A 17,632-nucleotide genomic window follows, 5' to 3' on the forward strand; every position below is an offset into this window, starting at 1 on the left:
ATGAAATTTAAAAATTAATTTGTTATCTAAGCCAGGTCTCTCACCTGAGTAACGCGGCTAACAATTCCGTCTTTTAGTCGACACTAATGATTAAGCAATACTTGTTTGCGTGTGAAAGAAATAATGCTGCACTTTTTTACATCAAGATTAACAACAGACAATCCGAAAGCCCAGATACCTTTCTAAAGATTTTTATGTCACCTGCAAACAATAAAACCGAAGAGTTTTCAAAAATTTAATAAATATTATTAATAAAATATTAAATAGGTGAAATTCTTGTTGTACACCAGATGTAACAGGTATGAATGATGAACAATAGCCCTTTATAGTCACCGCCTGACTTCTGTGGCGAAGATAAGAGGATAACCACCTTACATACCAATACACGGTGATCTAACTAATAACTAACGAATAACTTTAATTTATTTAGTAGAATTATATGAGCTATTTTGACAAACACTTTAGAGAAGTCGGTATATAAGACGTCTACCTGATTACCAGCATTCATGGCGATGAAACAGTTTACATAGACTTATTTCGACGGCTCTTTTAGTGATGAAACCGTGTTGTTCATCAATAAAATACCTCTTATAATTGGAAAGTTGTTAATATTTTTTCAAACTTTTTAGCTATTGCACATAATTTAGATATCGGCCTATAGTTTTGAACGTTATGTTTGCCACCTGAATTGAAAATAGGCACCACGAACGAGCGTTTCCAAACAATAGACATGATTCCTGAACTAAATGAATTATTAAAAATAATAGTAATCTAAAGAATTATAGCATTTCCTAAAAAAATATTGGTATCTCATCAGGACCGTATCCTTTTTTGATATTGTAACACTGTTAATGTTTTAGACGTCGTATCGCAGCGCCTGCTTCAAAGTGTTTATGTGGTGGTCTATTGCATTTTTTATAACGAAAATGTTTTAAGCATCTTCTATTTGTGCACTTTATTTTCACATAACTCATTGAAAACGGAGCGGACACATTGACTTATTTTTGGGTACTGAGAACCAATATTCTTGAATCTTGGTACCGTTACTTGGTCAGTCAGTCCTTTCCTTGTGTAGGTATGTACATGTCGTGGAAAACCAATAATTTTAATTAAAAGTCACTAACATGATTGTAATAGTAGCGGGTAAACGCGGGGACGTCATTTGTTGTTGAAGTCACGTGGACAGAGTCGTGTTGGAGAGTATGGGGACTGTATAACGACACTTGCGCTTAAGTAACCGATCAGCCCATACCTCCAAGGCGAAACTGTCGATTTACCTATTTAAAAAGTAATTCGTAATAAACCTTTGTTACTAAACTACTATTTTTATTTCCATTCATCGTGATGGACCCCGTACCACCGAACACCGAAAAGGACAATTGGTTACGCTCAGCCATCGCTGTCGCCGTCATACATATATTTAGCATATCAAAACAAAACAATAATAGTAATGCTAAATATAAAATGTTTTATTCTATAAGTAAAAGGTATAAAAAAACGACATAAACTCTATAACATGCTTTTATTATTAATAAATAACAATTCAGTAAGCATATTTACAAAGTATTTCTAGCTTATAGTATTTCTAGTTTATAACGATTAAACAATTTTATGACTACATTATATGTAGTTAATACGTTCACATTAAATACTGTTAAACTATTTTATTCGTGATATATAATATTTTTAGATTTCAGTAGGTATATTATTTAAGTGCCACTTTGCATTTTCGGACAAAATCTGGGTGCGTCGCGTAATGGAACCTTAATTTTAGGTATTTCGATACCTTCCCAATCTCCCTGAAAACAGAAAGATATTTTTAATAAATTTTGTTTTAAAATGGCAGTATTACGATCAATATTGTTAAAGTTATTAGTATATAAGTTAATTACTATATTTTAGTTTGGCGAATAAGTTTCTTTGGAACAGGGACTGTTTAAAGTAGTGTAGCAGAAAAAATGATCAAGTCTTGAATATGTTAAATACTACAAGCACCAATTGTACCAAAATTAAATTTTACAAAGTCAATTAAGTAAATTTTTGGAGCTGTCCTGGCTAATAATTCCTCTTATATTTAGCTTAGCTTTATATCTGCGACTTACGAGTGTAAGTCCTTATTATTTAGGAACATAAAAATTAGTAAAAAGTAGTAAAGTTGTCTATGACTTATCAATATCATTGTATTTGATTAGTTAGTATTTATTTAGTATTTGAAAGTACGTCAGGAGGCTATGTATGAGTATAGATGATGCTTAAATATTAACCTGGAATCGATTCCCATCGGACTTATTGCACTGCATTGATATTGGCGACTCAGTATACAGCATATGCAGCGCCTTAGCTCGGAGAGGTGTCCATGGCTTAATGGAGAGGTAGTTAGCGCGGGGAGCAGCCTCAAATGATATGGACATGTTATCCCATCTGTATCATATTAAATTAAATTTTGATTGCCGAAACTTAAATAAAAAAATTACAAATAATTAAGCAAAATAATGTAGAGATTTTTATTTTAAAAACTACTTCTAATTTGTAATCTGTGAATAATTCTCTCCATTAAAGTTAGATTTATATTTGTAAATTTTGCTAGTGGCCCCATTTCATCTTTGGGTTAAATAGATCGATAAATCTATTTGGTAGGGCTTTGTGTAAGTCCGTCTCGGTACGTACCATCCACTCAACAGATATTCTATCGCCAACTGTATCTACAGACAAAAGGCATTTTAGCTCACGAGGTTGGTGCCGCATTGATATGATGAGGAATGTTTATTATTTCTTACAGCGTCAATGTCTATGGGCGGTGATGACTACTTACCACCAGGGGCTAATTTGCCAGTCCGCCTACCTATTACATAATAACTAAAACAGTGTTTTTCTTTTTAACAATTTAACGTACCGTTTTTCAAATTTGAAATAATCTTCCAGCGCTTTATTAGAAACAGCGCTCTTGCAGACCTCGAGCTCGGTAGCCGGATAGTAGTGCATGTAGTTGACGCACATTTCATCCGTGATCGCGTGACCACCAATTGTAGCCTCCTCTTTGTCCTTCGTGTTGTACACGCAGGTGGTCTCTAAGTAGTCACCCTGAAGATAACAAGAGATCGGTAACTTCTGAGGGTAACCAGTAAATCTAGTTACAATATTTATATCCAAAATTCTAGCCCTAATAAATGATTTACAAGATACACAATATCTCATATAAAGCACTGACTAAAAAAATCAGCATAATATCATCAGAATATTAAACGTACTGGCAGAATTCGTACAGGCCGATGTAGTATGCGTATTTCCTGGAAGTGCGTGGAGTAGTGCAGGTCCTCGTTAAGCACGGGCAGCTCGCGCAGTCCGCGCGCGTGTCGCGTCCGCACCGCCGCACCCGTCAGGTGCGTGTGCAGCTGACTACCGAACACTACGATTCCCGCTGCGGGAAGACCCTGTATACAAAATATTTACAATCGCCAGGTAGATGCAGGGGTCGACACTATGAAGACGTCACAGTGTTCTACAGGCTAGAATAGAATGACTACGCCAAATTAATTGTGTATAACTTGGTGATAGGGATTTGTACAAGTTCATCTGGGTAGATACTACCCATTCATCAGATATTTAGTATTATTGTGAAGGATGAGCGAGGCGAGTGTAGCTAAAGAGGTAAGGGACTTAAAATCTTAGCTTTGGTTGGCTATGGAAGGAATAGTTAATATTTCTTACAGGGCTTAATTAACGGTATGTGGGGACCACTTAATATTAAATGGTCTTTTTGCCTCTCCGACTCCCTATATTATAAAATAAATAAGAACACAATGTCAGAAGACGTGAAAATCGAAGACTTTAATCGTGGTTTTTACTTGAAAATTAGTTCAACCTTAAGTTTAAGAGGAATCCACCGGTCTTGTAAATAATCAAGGATATTTTAATTTGTAATATTACAAATTCACAGCACCGTAACTACATCCAGCGCAGAATGATCCATTCAGTGCACCATGCTGCCTAGAGGCCCTTAGACAGGCCGATATTAGGAAAAAAGTTTTTGAATTCAAGTTAATCAAATTACGATGTCAAATAGTTCTTCTGTTTGGTGATGAAATGCCTGCGTAACATAGTAAAATAATTTCAAAATAATTCAGCTGTGATAGAAAGAATATATTTTAGTATTATAAAAAGGGGTGTATTGTCTATCCTCACCTTCATGCTTAATCCTTTCCAATCTATAGATAACTAACTGTATGTATATATTTGGCTTGTAATAAATATTATTTAATGCTTAATAAAGGAATTTTGAACATATTTTTACCACAGCGGTGCACTGCGGTATACAATATCCAGTCAACGAAAAGGCTTCTTGCCCTCCCGGAATCGCCATTTTATCTGTGTACTCCAACCCCAGTTCCATGATCGCGGCATCGTATTTACGTCTATTATCAGTTATATGAAGAATAATGCCCGAACTGTCCACCCAATCTGTCAAAGAAGAAGAGCGTATAGTACGACACAATTTAAATATAGCATCGACATATAAAAAAAAAAACAATAATACGTCAATTTGGCGAATGGTTTCATGGCATTAAAAATTATTACGTTTGTGTAAAGATCATTTTCGCATAAGAAATAAATAAAGATTAATAATTTTGAAGTTACTTAATTCAGATGTGATCGTTTTTACGAATTTAGCCGATGCTACATCTAAGTTGTGTCGTACTATACTTATATGTATATGATATATATATATGTATATATGTAATGTATTTATGCAAATGTAATAATTTTCAAATTTACCATATATTATTCGATAATTGAAATATCTTTCCAATATTTGTTCCCTTTACGTGAATTATTTATTACAATGTTAGTATCAATATTTTTAATTTCATCACTTCAAAATTTTCATTTTTAAATACAAGCACAATTTTGACTCTAGGTAAAATATAGCGAATAATAATTACAGATACAGATTCCAATAATAATTATGGTTTAGATACCACAAAAAAATTAAGGAATCGCAAGGTACAAACACTGATCTTTACTTAACTGTGCTATGGGGATAGCACTATACCTTTTTTAGGACAATACATCGGAGACTTTATTGCAATGGTCTTTAACGATATTTATTTTAAATCTTACCATTTCGAAGATCAGGGTTGTTGTAGTGGACCTCAAGCATAACATATTTGTTAGCTTTTGGTCCTCCAAGTGGTAGCCCAGCTTCTTGTGGGTAAATAAATGGTGGTGCACCCATTGCCCAAGCAGCTTTGACCTAAAATTTATACATAATAATAGCACTTAATATATCCTATATATATTATAATTATTTGAATATCAATCAATCACTTTTGTATAATCTATTACCTTTGAACAGACTTTGGTAGATTCCGGTCGTTTTGGCGAAAAACAATTCCCTTCAAACATTGGCATTTCTTTATTGGGATCGTCATCGCAATAAAATACTTCCATGTGATGTACCAAACCCTCGTTTCCTCGCGTTATTGTTGATTCAAACTTAAATTATTAAAAAAGGTACAATAAAGGTTAAAATTATATTTTTTAGGTTTTAAATAAATCATTTTATGACAAAATCGAAATGACCTAGTGGTTATAACATGTCAATCTTAACCGATGATCTCGGGCTTAAATCCCGGCAAACATAATTAATCGCGGTCAGTGGTGTACGGGCTAGGACCGCACAATGATAAGATTGCTTGATATTAACTATAAAATTATATTGAATGCGATTTCATGCGACATAATGTGTGACAACGAGAGTCCAAAACTCGCGTATATATTTATTCGAAAGAAGGTAAATGACGTTACTGTATACATTCTACTGTTTCAACTGTGGAGTGGAGTACCGTACAGTAAGTAGAGAAGGAAAATATCATGAGGGCATGAGGTGTAACATTATTATCTGCCATAGCTCACAAAGTTGTGTACTAATCCATACGAGAACGTGGAACGTTGTAAAATAAAATATAAACATTCTTTTTGAAAGGCACTTTTCGCACAACAATGGGTAATTTACGGAGAATTGCTGCAATTTTAAAACTTCTAGCAACTTTTAAATTTCAAGATACGAAATATTCCTTGTTATGCGGTCTTGGATAACCAATCACATCAATATTAAATAAATTAAATTGAATATATCATAATCAAATAATAAAAACCTTTACAATGTGATGAACACTTTCTGTAACAAAGGCAGGGAGCTTGACAACCTTGCACCAATACGTCGTGTCACTTCCTGGAACCTTTAATTGCTTGTTTGTGATACGCAGCTCGTGTGCGGGTGGTGGCGGTGAGGAAGGCGGTGTAAGTAACCGAACGCGTATGAACCCGTGATCGTGGTCAGACGTGCAGGATATGCAAAGGCCCTTAGATGAAAACAATTTGTCTATTCCGCGTGCCCAGATCACGTGAACAGTGCCATCCTGAAAATAAAACATTATCATAAAATCGTTCTTGGGAACCCGTACCTAAGATCGATACCCATACACATAACGACGTCTCATAACTGATTTTTGTAAAAATTAAGTATTTATTTTTGAACTTGTTCGATAGTAAGTTTTTAAAAATAATATTACAATAAAGCATTATTAATTATTACATCAAACGAATTTAAAAAAGTAACAAAAACCTCAATGACGTAATCATCTTTGTCGCAAGTATCAAAATAACGCTCAAAAGTAACACTTCGCGTTTTCCTATCGACGTGGAAGTCTTCACAGTTTTGATGAGTATCTCGTATCAATTTTCCATTTCCATCTGCATGCATGTCCTTAAAAAGAATAGGGTTCTTGTAGAAGGTACATTAGAACTTTTCTATTTAACTTTTTTTTTAAAACTATATGTGAATAGATTTTTTTATATCAGTGTTAAGTAGTTTATTTTAATATAATTGCATCGTAGGTTTACCTCGAAATAATCTAGACCAGTATAGTCGGTCCAAACCAGACACACGTCGGAATTTTCCAAATCTCCTCTATTAGAAAATCCCAGAGCAAACCAATTTATAGATGGTGCTTTTTCGTTAAAATTTAAAAAGAATCGAATTTTTCGAACATTGTAATTTACTCGCCATTTCAGTGTAAGTTCGCCTTTAGGATCCAGCACAGATTCACTTTCAGCAATAATTTCGTCTGTGTAATCGTAAATAAACTAATATTAAAAAATGCAAAACTACCAACAAAGAATTAACAAAATATTTATATAAAAAACTTTCGTCATAACAATAATTTTAGTATGAAAACTCTTACCTTGTTGCTCTTGTATTGATAACGAATAATGATAATAAATTAAAGTAAAGAATATAGCTACGAAACATTTTCCTTTCATATTTCTTATTGCCACATCAGTTTAAGCTCGAATAGAAGGTTTAAAAGAAAGTCCAAGTGCCACGTCAAGCCTGTTCCTTCCTCGACAGGCAAAGGCCTAATGAAAGCTTCTTCTATTCAGGCGGTAAAAGGTCTTCAGTAAGGCTTATGTACTGCCTTACATATTCGACTATAGAAGCTCAAGGTACAGTTGGAAAGAAAATTTTATATCAATAAATAAATAATTAATATTTAATATTAAATTATTCTTTTTATTAAATTTTTTCAATTAGGTTTAAAGCTTTTTTTGATAAGTATTAAAATTTTGTTGATAACTATCACTATTTATCTTTTTCATCACACTGTTACTGTTTCTCACTGTAATTTTTGTGATTACTTGATATCTTCAAAGAAAGTTAAAAGTTAAATCAAAAATATTACTTTACTATAAATTTTCATAAGTTTTGTTTTTGACTGTACTTATCTATTTTCAAACTTTTAATAACGAATGTCAGTTAATACGTGGAAATATTTTCGATGCGGTGTCGGAGTTTCAGTGCAAGGCAAGGAATTCGAGATGGTTCCTTTATTAAATTCCAGTTGAATTACTTCGTCGCCCTCAGCTCCGGGGCGCATTCCGTTAATCGTTTAGCATTAATGAATCTCACCGTAATCGTATATCTAATTTACTTTATTATGATTTAAAATATTAAATTTTATGTACTAAATAGTTGAAAAAAGTATGCATCTATTCTGGTTGTCTGTTTAATTTAGATAAAAAGGGCACAATTGTTTTTACATAATATAATTTATTATATAAACTGATTATTTCTGGTGTAACTATGGTATTAACTCTCATATATACTATGGGCATGTACGGCCTATTCCAATCACAAGAGGACTAATAATTTTAATATTGAATTCACGCGTTTTAAGCGTTGGCAGTTGGTGGAAGTATTTAATAATAAGTCAAGAATTGTTTATTTATTTATTTATTAAAAAATCGCAATAGGTAAATTTAAAGTTAATCTTATTTAAATTGGAATAGTTTATACGTAACCAAATGTAATTACTAAAAATCATTTTCTAAAAATGAATTTTCGACAAAGCTTAGAAATTATTGTTATACTTTCGTAATTTTCTGTAAGCTTTAGGATTTATTATTATCCCATGTTATATATAACAAAATAAATGCGAGTAAAACCGCGGGGCCGGCTGTTAAATAAAATTTGTCTTGGCTTCAACTTATCGAATATCAGTGCTATGTTTTATAACCGTACTAATTTTGTGAAAGGATGGAATTTGATAGAAATAGTTCACGTCCGATTCTAAATTATATGAAAACTTATTTTCAAAGAAGGTTTTCATTGTATTCTAGGTGAGGATAGAAAAAAAAAATACCTCAAGTGTCTGAAACTTTGATCAAAATTATTTTGACAAAATTGACTTAATTCTCGACGGTCAGTAGTCGCGACGTTTATTGCGTCAACGACGCTACCGACCAAGGACTATGAACCTATTTTCAATTTGGTAAAAATATACTTTATATTTTTACTAAATTGAAAATAGGTTCTTTAATGTACAAAAAAAGTATCAAAATGTAAATCATTTATTACTTATGTAAATAATTATGTCACACGTCATCATTTGTATTTACAACATTGTCCGGAGATACATGCTTTTCGGTAGACTTTTCACTTGTTTCGACATTAGCTTGCGTTTCACTTGATACAGCAACTTCTGTTTGCGCTTCACTTGCTTCGGTTGGCATTTGACTGGTTTCAACATTATCTGTTATTGCTTCACTTGCTTCAGTGGTCGTTTCACTTGTTTCAGCTATATTATTCGGTGCTTCACTTGCTTCTGTACAGACTTTCGAGTTTGAAGCATCCTGTAAATAAAATAAGCTTTAATTTTTTTTTACTATGGATTTAAATTTAAAATATATGACAGTCATATAAAAATATAACAATTACATTATATGTTAGAGGGGCATTATGTGCAATTCAATTAGTCACGACTTATTTCAGCTTTTTCCAGGAATTAAATTCCTTTTAGCTGACTGCTGGCACCGTGGCTACACATAGACAAGGGTATTGTATATAAATGAAGATGTTCCTTATACGTTCAATGCGTGCAGCAGGCCTAGCAGCGTGTTATGTAAGATGGTAAGGGCCCTCGCCCACGGTGACTTTTTGTAGCGATGCAGTAGCGATGCTGTCGCATATTCGCATCGATACAGTCGCGATGCGATCGCTGGCAGTGTGCCCTCGCCCACATAACCACGATTCAGTCGCGATGTCAACGCAATACTGTCGCGCTTCTGTCGCGATGCAAATGCGATTCAGTAACGGCACAAAAAAATGCCTATGGTAATCGCTACAGTTGCAAGATGGACTCCGTTGAGGCAACATTAGTCACGTTGTCTTTGGTGCTGCTTTGTGAGCAGCCGAAACGGGAGCAACGAAAGCGGCGTGATGATGCTCGGATTGCTCGTTTCTCCACTCACGCGCCATCCCCCCACCGTTCTCTCCCCGATGTCGTCCGAAACGGCCGCGCGTTTGCATCGATACAGTTGCGATGCTGTGGCGCATTGCAAATGCGACTAACGAGCGTTAGTATCGCTGCTGTCGCGTTTTTATGAAACGCGCGACTGCATCGCTACAAAAAGTCGCCGTGGGCGAGGGCCCTAAGTGATACGCAAATTACAATTCTATGAGAAAATCTAGTTACAGTAATTTATGAATATGTTTTTGTGTATCAAGAAAAGTATTTATTTAGATCAAAATTTTAACGTTTTTCGATCAAGTTATTAATAAAGTTAGCATTCATTGGCATTATATCAGGCTACGTGCGAGTTCTGTGTGTGTAAAACAGTATTTATTTAAAGTTAGAGCGCACTAGGCTAGTATAAATTAGCTTTTTAATAAGTGGTGGTAATTGGTAAACTTGTGGCGCAGGCGGGTACGGGCACGCACCTCCCTCTGGAACAGAATGAGCAGCTCGACGTGCTTGGTGTGCGGGAACATGTCGACGGGCACGGCGCGCACGGGCACGAAGGGCGCGCCGCGCAGCGTCTTGGACGACGGGCGCGTCAGGTCCACGAAGTTCTTGATGGCCGACGCCGGGCTGCACGACATGTAGACCAGGCGTTTGACCTTCTCCGTGTTCCTGAGCTGAGTGACTGCGCGCATATCTGTCGAGTGACGCCTTTATTACTAATATGTTTTTTTTATTGTCAAAACATTTACACTAAAATTAGTGGTGAATGTAATAACATAGTGTGGAGGCATCCTCTTCTCTTTATGAAATACTGGGAATTTCTTTACTTTGAGAGCAGGTTGGTAGATTAATAATATTCAGTAATCCTTCGTTATCATTCAATGTAATTCAATTCAAATTGCATTTAATTGTTAAGAGAGTTTAACTATAATAATTGAAATATAAACATATTCAACTTTCCAAGATTAAATTAATAGTTTAGTATAAAGTATTCTTACGGAGGCCAGCTCTTGGAGGGTCCACAATAGCGATTATATCGTCTCCCGGAGCTCTCGCCAACACCGAGGGCAGTATATCTTCGGCTTTCCCCGTGAAGAATTCGCAGTTTTCTATATTGTTTAGCTCCGCGTTCGCCTTTGCATCTTGCACGGCTTCTGCGACCAGCTCCAGGCCGAGAACTTTGTTGCAATGCTGTTAAAAATACAGTACAACATTTTAATACAATTTACTATACACAAAATAAAAATACGACAGCAGAAAAATTTTATAATTAGTTTATCGTTGTACCATATTGCAATGCATGCATGGTAATTAGCCATATTGTATCCATTAAAACAGAATTGTTTATTGAGAAATGTAATTCTAATCCAATTTATTACACATAATTTACAATGAACACGTACACGATAATAGAGTATATTAATTATTATTATTATAATACTCAATGATATTCGGCTTCGGCTTCTGCTAAAAATCGGTCATATCCTACTTATTAAGCGCAAAAACTTATTATTATGTACCGAACAGTAGTTCGCATATCTATACGAATATCTGGGTCAACCACGTGCTTCGATAGGTTTTTCTGCCCAAAATAAGTGGTGAAGTGAAGGTCGAGCACGGGCGCGCTGCCGTGGTGGCGGAGGCGGGGGTGTCGTACCTGAGCGAAGCAGAGTCCGATGGTGCCCGTCCCGCAGCAGATGTCGAGGGCGGTGTCCCCGCGCCGCGCCGCGCTCAGCGCCACGGCCAGCGCGTACAGCACGCCCGCGCCCGCCGTGTTGATCTGAGAACACACCGCACGAGTAAGGAACTTCTTATTCAACTCATACATATCACGAAGGAACAGGTCACCTGAGATTAACTTGCTTGAGTTATTTTATAGAATAGAAATAAAATATGAAATAATAACTTTTTTCTTGACTGTTATGACCATGAAAAGTTATTTTATTATAAGAAAATTTATTCTTTTTACTACTTTTTTAATTACTCAATCTATCGTGCATATTTAATCTTTTTCGAACTTGCCTGTCAGATGATTAGCTTACCTGAAAGAATGCTTCTGCTGATATTCTGAACTGTAGCCCCAGTATAGAATCTGTGATGTGCGTTGATCCCATCAGATGAGTTGGTTTCGATGCATCTTCACCCACCCGTCTATATTTGAAGGTATGATAATGTCATTTTTATTGCTCAAGTTTATATTTATATTATAAGTTTATGCATTTAAAAATATGGTTACAATGAAAAAAAGATTCCCGTTTTTTGTAAGTCAAAAATATTCTAGAAAAAGAAATTAAGGATAAATTATTAAGGGTTAATGTTGGTTATTAAGTCGAACTCATCAACAGTAGAGAATATTTTAATCACTGTTAAATTGTATTTAATTTTAGATTTATCATTTATTATTATGTTTATGATATTATATATTATATGATTATGATTAATGTATCTATCAGGAAACTTATAAGTGTGAACAGGACTTTATTTAAAAGGATGAACTTATTAAGAAACAAGTAACCTTTTTCTAATAACCTCGAAGTACAAAGATTTGACACCACATGCAACTGCTTCCTCTGAACTGAAGTGGGCCACTAGCTGCTTCGATAGTTCGTCCAATTCCTCCACTGTTAGATTCTTTGAGAAACAAGGTCATCATACCATTAAAAAGGATAATTATTTTTTCCCTGAACCGTTAAATTATTATTTAAGCGCCAAAGCTAAATATGATTGCTCATTTTTAAATGACGTGAAGGAAGTTTGAATGGTGATAAATTGCTGTTATATCTATTGATATTTTTTTTATGGGCAACTCTGCTAGTCTTAACTCAAAAGCAATAGGCATATCAGGGATTCCCTGAAATAATTTATTATTGCTTAAAGGCTTTCACCAGTAGTGCTATAATTTTGTTTAAAGTTTTGCTACAAATTATTTATTTTATTGTTATAAATTTAAAAATTGATTGATATATGAATAATAATTCAGACAGATGAAAAATTATACCACATGTAAGTACCTACAATCTAAGATCAATATTAATACCAAACTTTATAATTATTTACCTGTGGATGCATAGCAATGATAAGCATGATTTCTCCAGAATATGATGACTCCCGCACAGTGAGATATCTCCAGTAACCAGAAAAGTCAGCTGGTGAAAATGGTGCCATTGATGACTTACGAACAAACTCTTGGAATAGCTAAAAATAATCAATTTACATTGTTAAACATTTTCGTACTTAAAACTTTACAATTTCTAATCTTAATTGCATTCATTCAATTGACAGTTTTTTATACTTTTTATTCTCTTTTGATAAATTAGAGAGTTTAGAAAAATCTTACAATGGGTATGTGATTAACAATTCAAACATTACAACAAATTACTTACTAAAACAGCCTTTTTTGTTTTTTCAGATATATGATTCAAGCCCATTATAGGGGCAACACCAACTGTGCCCGTAACATAGCTACCGAGCCTAAATCCAACTGTGGGCTTTTGTGTTTCATCATCAATGCCTACAGTAAACTCACATTTATTTCTATAGCCCTCGGTAATGGGTGATTTTTCAATGGCTTTGAGCTCAAAACTAAGTCCTTTGTGTAGTTTTCTATTTGACTCAATTTCTCTGCGCCTTCCTTTATCTACTTTCCATACTTCATTATCAAATTTCATTAGAAGATTTTTAATCTCTTTCTCTTTGAGTTTAAGCTAAAATCATTAATAAAAATCATAAATATTCACACTTAATTTAATTTCAGTTTATAAACAAATGATCAAATTTTCATATATATTCATATTTTTTTATATTAATAAAAGGTTTTTCTTATAATCTACCTGTTCTTCATAAGGAATATTCCAGAATGGTGTGACAGCATCTTTTAGTCTTTCTTCTTGGGACTTATTTTCATTCTCCTTTTTCTTTTTTATCTGTGTTGCGTCTTCCTCTTGTTTTCTTTTTCTTACCAGAGGATCCGGCGCAGGTTTTGCTTCTTCCGCTATTAATGTTTTTCCTAAAATAAAAGAAATATTTACATTTATCAAATCATAACTTACTAAGTATTATTTATTTTTACTATTCTTCCCTTGTTGTTTTAAAGACTAAACACATATATTATAACGATTACTCTAAGTTATATACTATATAAATAACAAATATTTCACCTTTCCATAAATATCCATTTAACACAGATATAGCTTTATTCCGTTCTTCATCATTTTGAAAACATGCATACAGCCAGTGACTGCCATTCTTAGGTCTTTTAATTTTACTTGTATTCAAGCCTAATTTTTGATTCATCAATTTTTTCAGTTCCTAAAATTTACAAAGATAATAAATATTTTTCACACAATTCATGTATTCAGTAGAAAACTATAAATCAGTTGGTTTAATCTTACTGCTATGCCATAAAACTTTGGCATTCCACGAAGTTCTATCTTAAACTTCTCCGAAGAGAAACCACCTCTATCCAAATAAGCATATTCTTCACTAATACTCGGTGTTTCCTGATTTTCGCTATCTAGTTTAATTTCAGTTACAGATTCATTTGTTTCAGACATTATAAATTATACAAACTTTGTTGTTTACATTCAAAAGCTATTTTTTATTTTTGTTTACTTTACCCACGACATAACCTTAATTATTATACATATGACATCAAATATAAATGCACAATAATTTTAGGTTAAATGTCAAATTGACATCAATTCAGTGCGAGCAACCATTAAATAATAATCCATCAGTATTACTATACTCTATATAATTATCGTGCAAATACGGCATATAATCAATGTACAAAGAAAATATCTTTGATTTTATAATGTATTATTATTATTAAAATGTTTTATTCAAATATAAATTATGAAAACATTAAATGCCAAATAAAAGATATTTATACATACATTAGTATTATTTTGATAACATGTACACTATAAATATTTAAAAAACAATTGATGGAAAAATTTAAATTAAGAATTTTATTCTTTAAAATTGATGTAATAATATGCTACTTTTTAGATAAACCTTCGTTTTGATACTATGATAACAAATAAAATCAGTTTTGTAGATAGTATTAGTTTAATAAACATAAAATTTCTTATTATATTATTATAAATTAGGCTTAATTACATAGGAAGACGAAAAAATATGTTCTTAACAGGTTAAGTTTTGTTATCATTAAATGTTAAAGAATTCTAAGCAATAATGTACTGTATTATCTGGCATCTTTGTATTGCCATTACAGTAAATATCTGAGTACACTTGGTAACTATTGTTATTTAGATAGTGCTATGAAGCATTATTATCCTTATCAAATAACTTTTTTAAAGCATCCTTGTCATTTTCACTTTTTTCTTTTCTTAACTGTTTGAGGTTTTCTAGCTCTTTATCAATAGTTGGAATCAGTTCTGGATTCAAAGTTTTCAATCGTTTAAAATCTTTTTCAGCTGCTTCTGGATTCCATGCTCCTACGTTTGCTTTAGCTCTTCTATATAGTGCTTTTTCATTATCTAGAATATTTTAAAAAGTTTCTTTTAAATAAATGGTATACAAATAAAAAAAAGACAATTATTATCATTAAATGTTACCTGCATCATGATCTAAAACAGTATTGCAATGTTCTATGACAGCATAGTATTCACCCTTGACTAGTTTACACTGAGCAAAGTTAAGTAAAATTGGAAGTTTGACTTTATTTAAGTTGATCCATTCCTCATCACATTTTCTTTCTCTATAAAAAATATTGATTAATTTTTTACTTGGTTTCATTGCCTATGACTTTAAACTTTCGACATTAATTTATATAATTTCTTAAAACAAACATTTAAACAAGTTCTTTAATAGACTTTCAAGGCAAATTTTTCAAATACAATATTTTGTAATGTTAGCTAGAGATGTTATCATTGACTGTGTATTATGAAGCCAAATGACATCATGTTTAAAATATAGTAGCTGAGAAATATTCTTACCTAGTATTATAATAATTACAAATAGGTTAAGGTTTTTACCGACAGTTAGTTATAAAATTTAAATAATGAAATCAATTTAAAAACCATTAAAATAACTTATCTGAAAAATGTTTACCTAAAGCACAATAATAAACATAATTATCACATTTCTTTTAACATGTAATTGAATAATCATAAAATAATATTATATTTTAAGGGAAAGTAAGTCACTGTAATTCAGACACAATATAACGAAAGTTTTCATGCCATGGTGTTGTATTAATAACGTAATAGTTATTATTATTTCTTGCAGTGCCAATGTCCATAACCATCAATACTAATATTGTAAATGCAAGTCTGTTTGTTGCTGTTTTATGACTGAACCACTAAATAAATTATGAAATATACTCAAACCTGATCATTAGTTGTTCACAAATGGATATAGCCTGTCTGTATGCATCTTCTGCCTGATCATACAACTTTTGTCCATACAATTTATTGCCCTTTTCTTTAAGTTCGGGTACAAGTTGAAGCCTCTCTTCGCTGCTTAGCTGCCAGAGCTCTTTCTCATATTCATTTGATCTTTCAACTTTTAACACTTCTATAATTCAAAATTATCTATTATGATCAAATTATTCTTAAATATTATTAAAATATAGTTGTTACTATTTATACATGCCTATTATAAATTCTAAGTCACAAGGTGAGTTGATCAAATCATCCAAGTCAGGGTATCCGATTCCTTCGGTGTGCAGCGTCATAGTACATGTATGCTTTCTGCGTTGCTCTTGGCCCAGTTCACGAAGGGTTTTTGACACAAAGGGGTAACTGTACACTAACTATTAATAAAAATAAAAACAAGGTAATAATTTTGTCTGTGTGATTATTTTTTTAAAAAGAATATTTTATGTAGCAAAATAAATGTCAACTTTATTTATTTATATACATAAGATTTATTAACATTAAGTCTTTAAATATATACAAATATTAGTAAAATACATATATATACCTCTTTTTTCACTTGAAAACTCGCTACTTCGCCAACAGCCATCATTTTTACAATTGACTCCCAAACCTCAAGTTTGAATTTATGTCCAATTACTAGCACCATTGGCTCTTTTTGACCAATTTTTTTACTGTCATCAATGAGTGTCCTTTCCTTTCCTAATTTCCATGTTTGGAAATGAAAGTGTACCTAGATTAAGACAAAAATAAAAAATAAACCAATATCAATGACAATACTACTTACTTATAACTTACTAATTACTTACTTTACTTCCATCAGCAATAGGTACATATTTTTGTCCTGTGTAGATTGTATTTTTTACAATTGGGGCTGTGTTAGTCATTTTGCACAAAATCTCTGACTAAAAGTTTTTAATTTTTATGTTTTGCTGATAACAGTATTTGTAATTTTTTTTTATCAATTGACAATTTGACATTTTGACTTCATTTTTTTTGTTAATTTTTTTTCCTCTATTAAAAATCAACAGTGATTTACTATACAGCTCTTACTCGCTTTAAGCAACATCAATTTTTTTTTGTTTAGTGTAATTTCATATGAGTAATTTATTACTATGTTCTAAATGAAATTTTACATCATAATAATGGATCGAGTGTACGGTATGGATATGATTTTATTTAAAGTTAGCGTATGATGTGTTTTATAATTCTATTTAAAAAAAATATGCGTACTGTAACTGAATGTATTTTAAACACTAGAAGTATTTTTTTTAAGTTAACAAGTAGAAAGGTTAAAAGTAAGTCTATGGTCTCTACTCTTATTAATTCAATATACATATAAATACGGCCAAGTAAAATAATATAAGCTTTTAGATTACAAAAATATAATATATTTAATAAAAACATTTAATTTATTGTCATTTATTG

The 17,632-nt window shown here is 32.5% G+C and overlaps 3 protein-coding genes across 3 annotated transcripts; all 3 read right to left on the bottom strand.

The window, feature by feature from the left end:
• Window positions 1–1,709: 1,709 nt before the first annotated feature.
• On the bottom strand, window positions 1,710–7,391 carry LOC125068370 (tyramine beta-hydroxylase). The gene is made up of 11 exons (XM_047677470.1): window positions 7,245–7,391; window positions 6,904–7,127; window positions 6,626–6,766; window positions 6,156–6,419; window positions 5,344–5,493; window positions 5,119–5,251; window positions 4,292–4,458; window positions 3,249–3,431; window positions 2,894–3,081; window positions 2,265–2,421; window positions 1,710–1,799 (listed from the first exon to the last, which is right to left on the bottom strand). The coding sequence occupies exons 1-11, from the start codon at window positions 7,321–7,323 to the stop codon at window positions 1,710–1,712; spliced, it is 1,776 nt and encodes a 591-aa protein (XP_047533426.1). The 5' UTR covers window positions 7,324–7,391.
• A 1,505-nt stretch (window positions 7,392–8,896) lies between these two features.
• Window positions 8,897–14,444, bottom strand: LOC125068138 (tRNA (uracil-5-)-methyltransferase homolog A). The gene is made up of 11 exons (XM_047677157.1): window positions 14,195–14,444; window positions 13,961–14,111; window positions 13,634–13,809; window positions 13,187–13,507; window positions 12,861–12,998; window positions 12,319–12,434; window positions 11,846–11,954; window positions 11,461–11,583; window positions 10,802–10,994; window positions 10,280–10,497; window positions 8,897–9,192 (listed from the first exon to the last, which is right to left on the bottom strand). The coding sequence occupies exons 1-11, from the start codon at window positions 14,354–14,356 to the stop codon at window positions 8,935–8,937; spliced, it is 1,965 nt and encodes a 654-aa protein (XP_047533113.1). The 5' UTR covers window positions 14,357–14,444; the 3' UTR covers window positions 8,897–8,934.
• A 448-nt stretch (window positions 14,445–14,892) lies between these two features.
• Window positions 14,893–17,200, bottom strand: LOC125068225 (aryl-hydrocarbon-interacting protein-like 1). The gene is made up of 6 exons (XM_047677294.1): window positions 17,014–17,200; window positions 16,752–16,937; window positions 16,422–16,581; window positions 16,157–16,343; window positions 15,383–15,525; window positions 14,893–15,304 (listed from the first exon to the last, which is right to left on the bottom strand). Exons 1-6 carry the CDS (start codon window positions 17,089–17,091, stop codon window positions 15,084–15,086), a joined length of 975 nt encoding a protein of 324 aa, XP_047533250.1. The 5' UTR covers window positions 17,092–17,200; the 3' UTR covers window positions 14,893–15,083.
• Between the last annotated feature and the right edge of the window lie 432 nt (window positions 17,201–17,632).

The sequence above is a fragment of the Vanessa atalanta genome, chromosome 13 (genome assembly GCF_905147765.1).
Source record: "Vanessa atalanta chromosome 13, ilVanAtal1.2, whole genome shotgun sequence".
NCBI classification, from domain to species: domain Eukaryota; kingdom Metazoa; phylum Arthropoda; class Insecta; order Lepidoptera; family Nymphalidae; genus Vanessa; species Vanessa atalanta.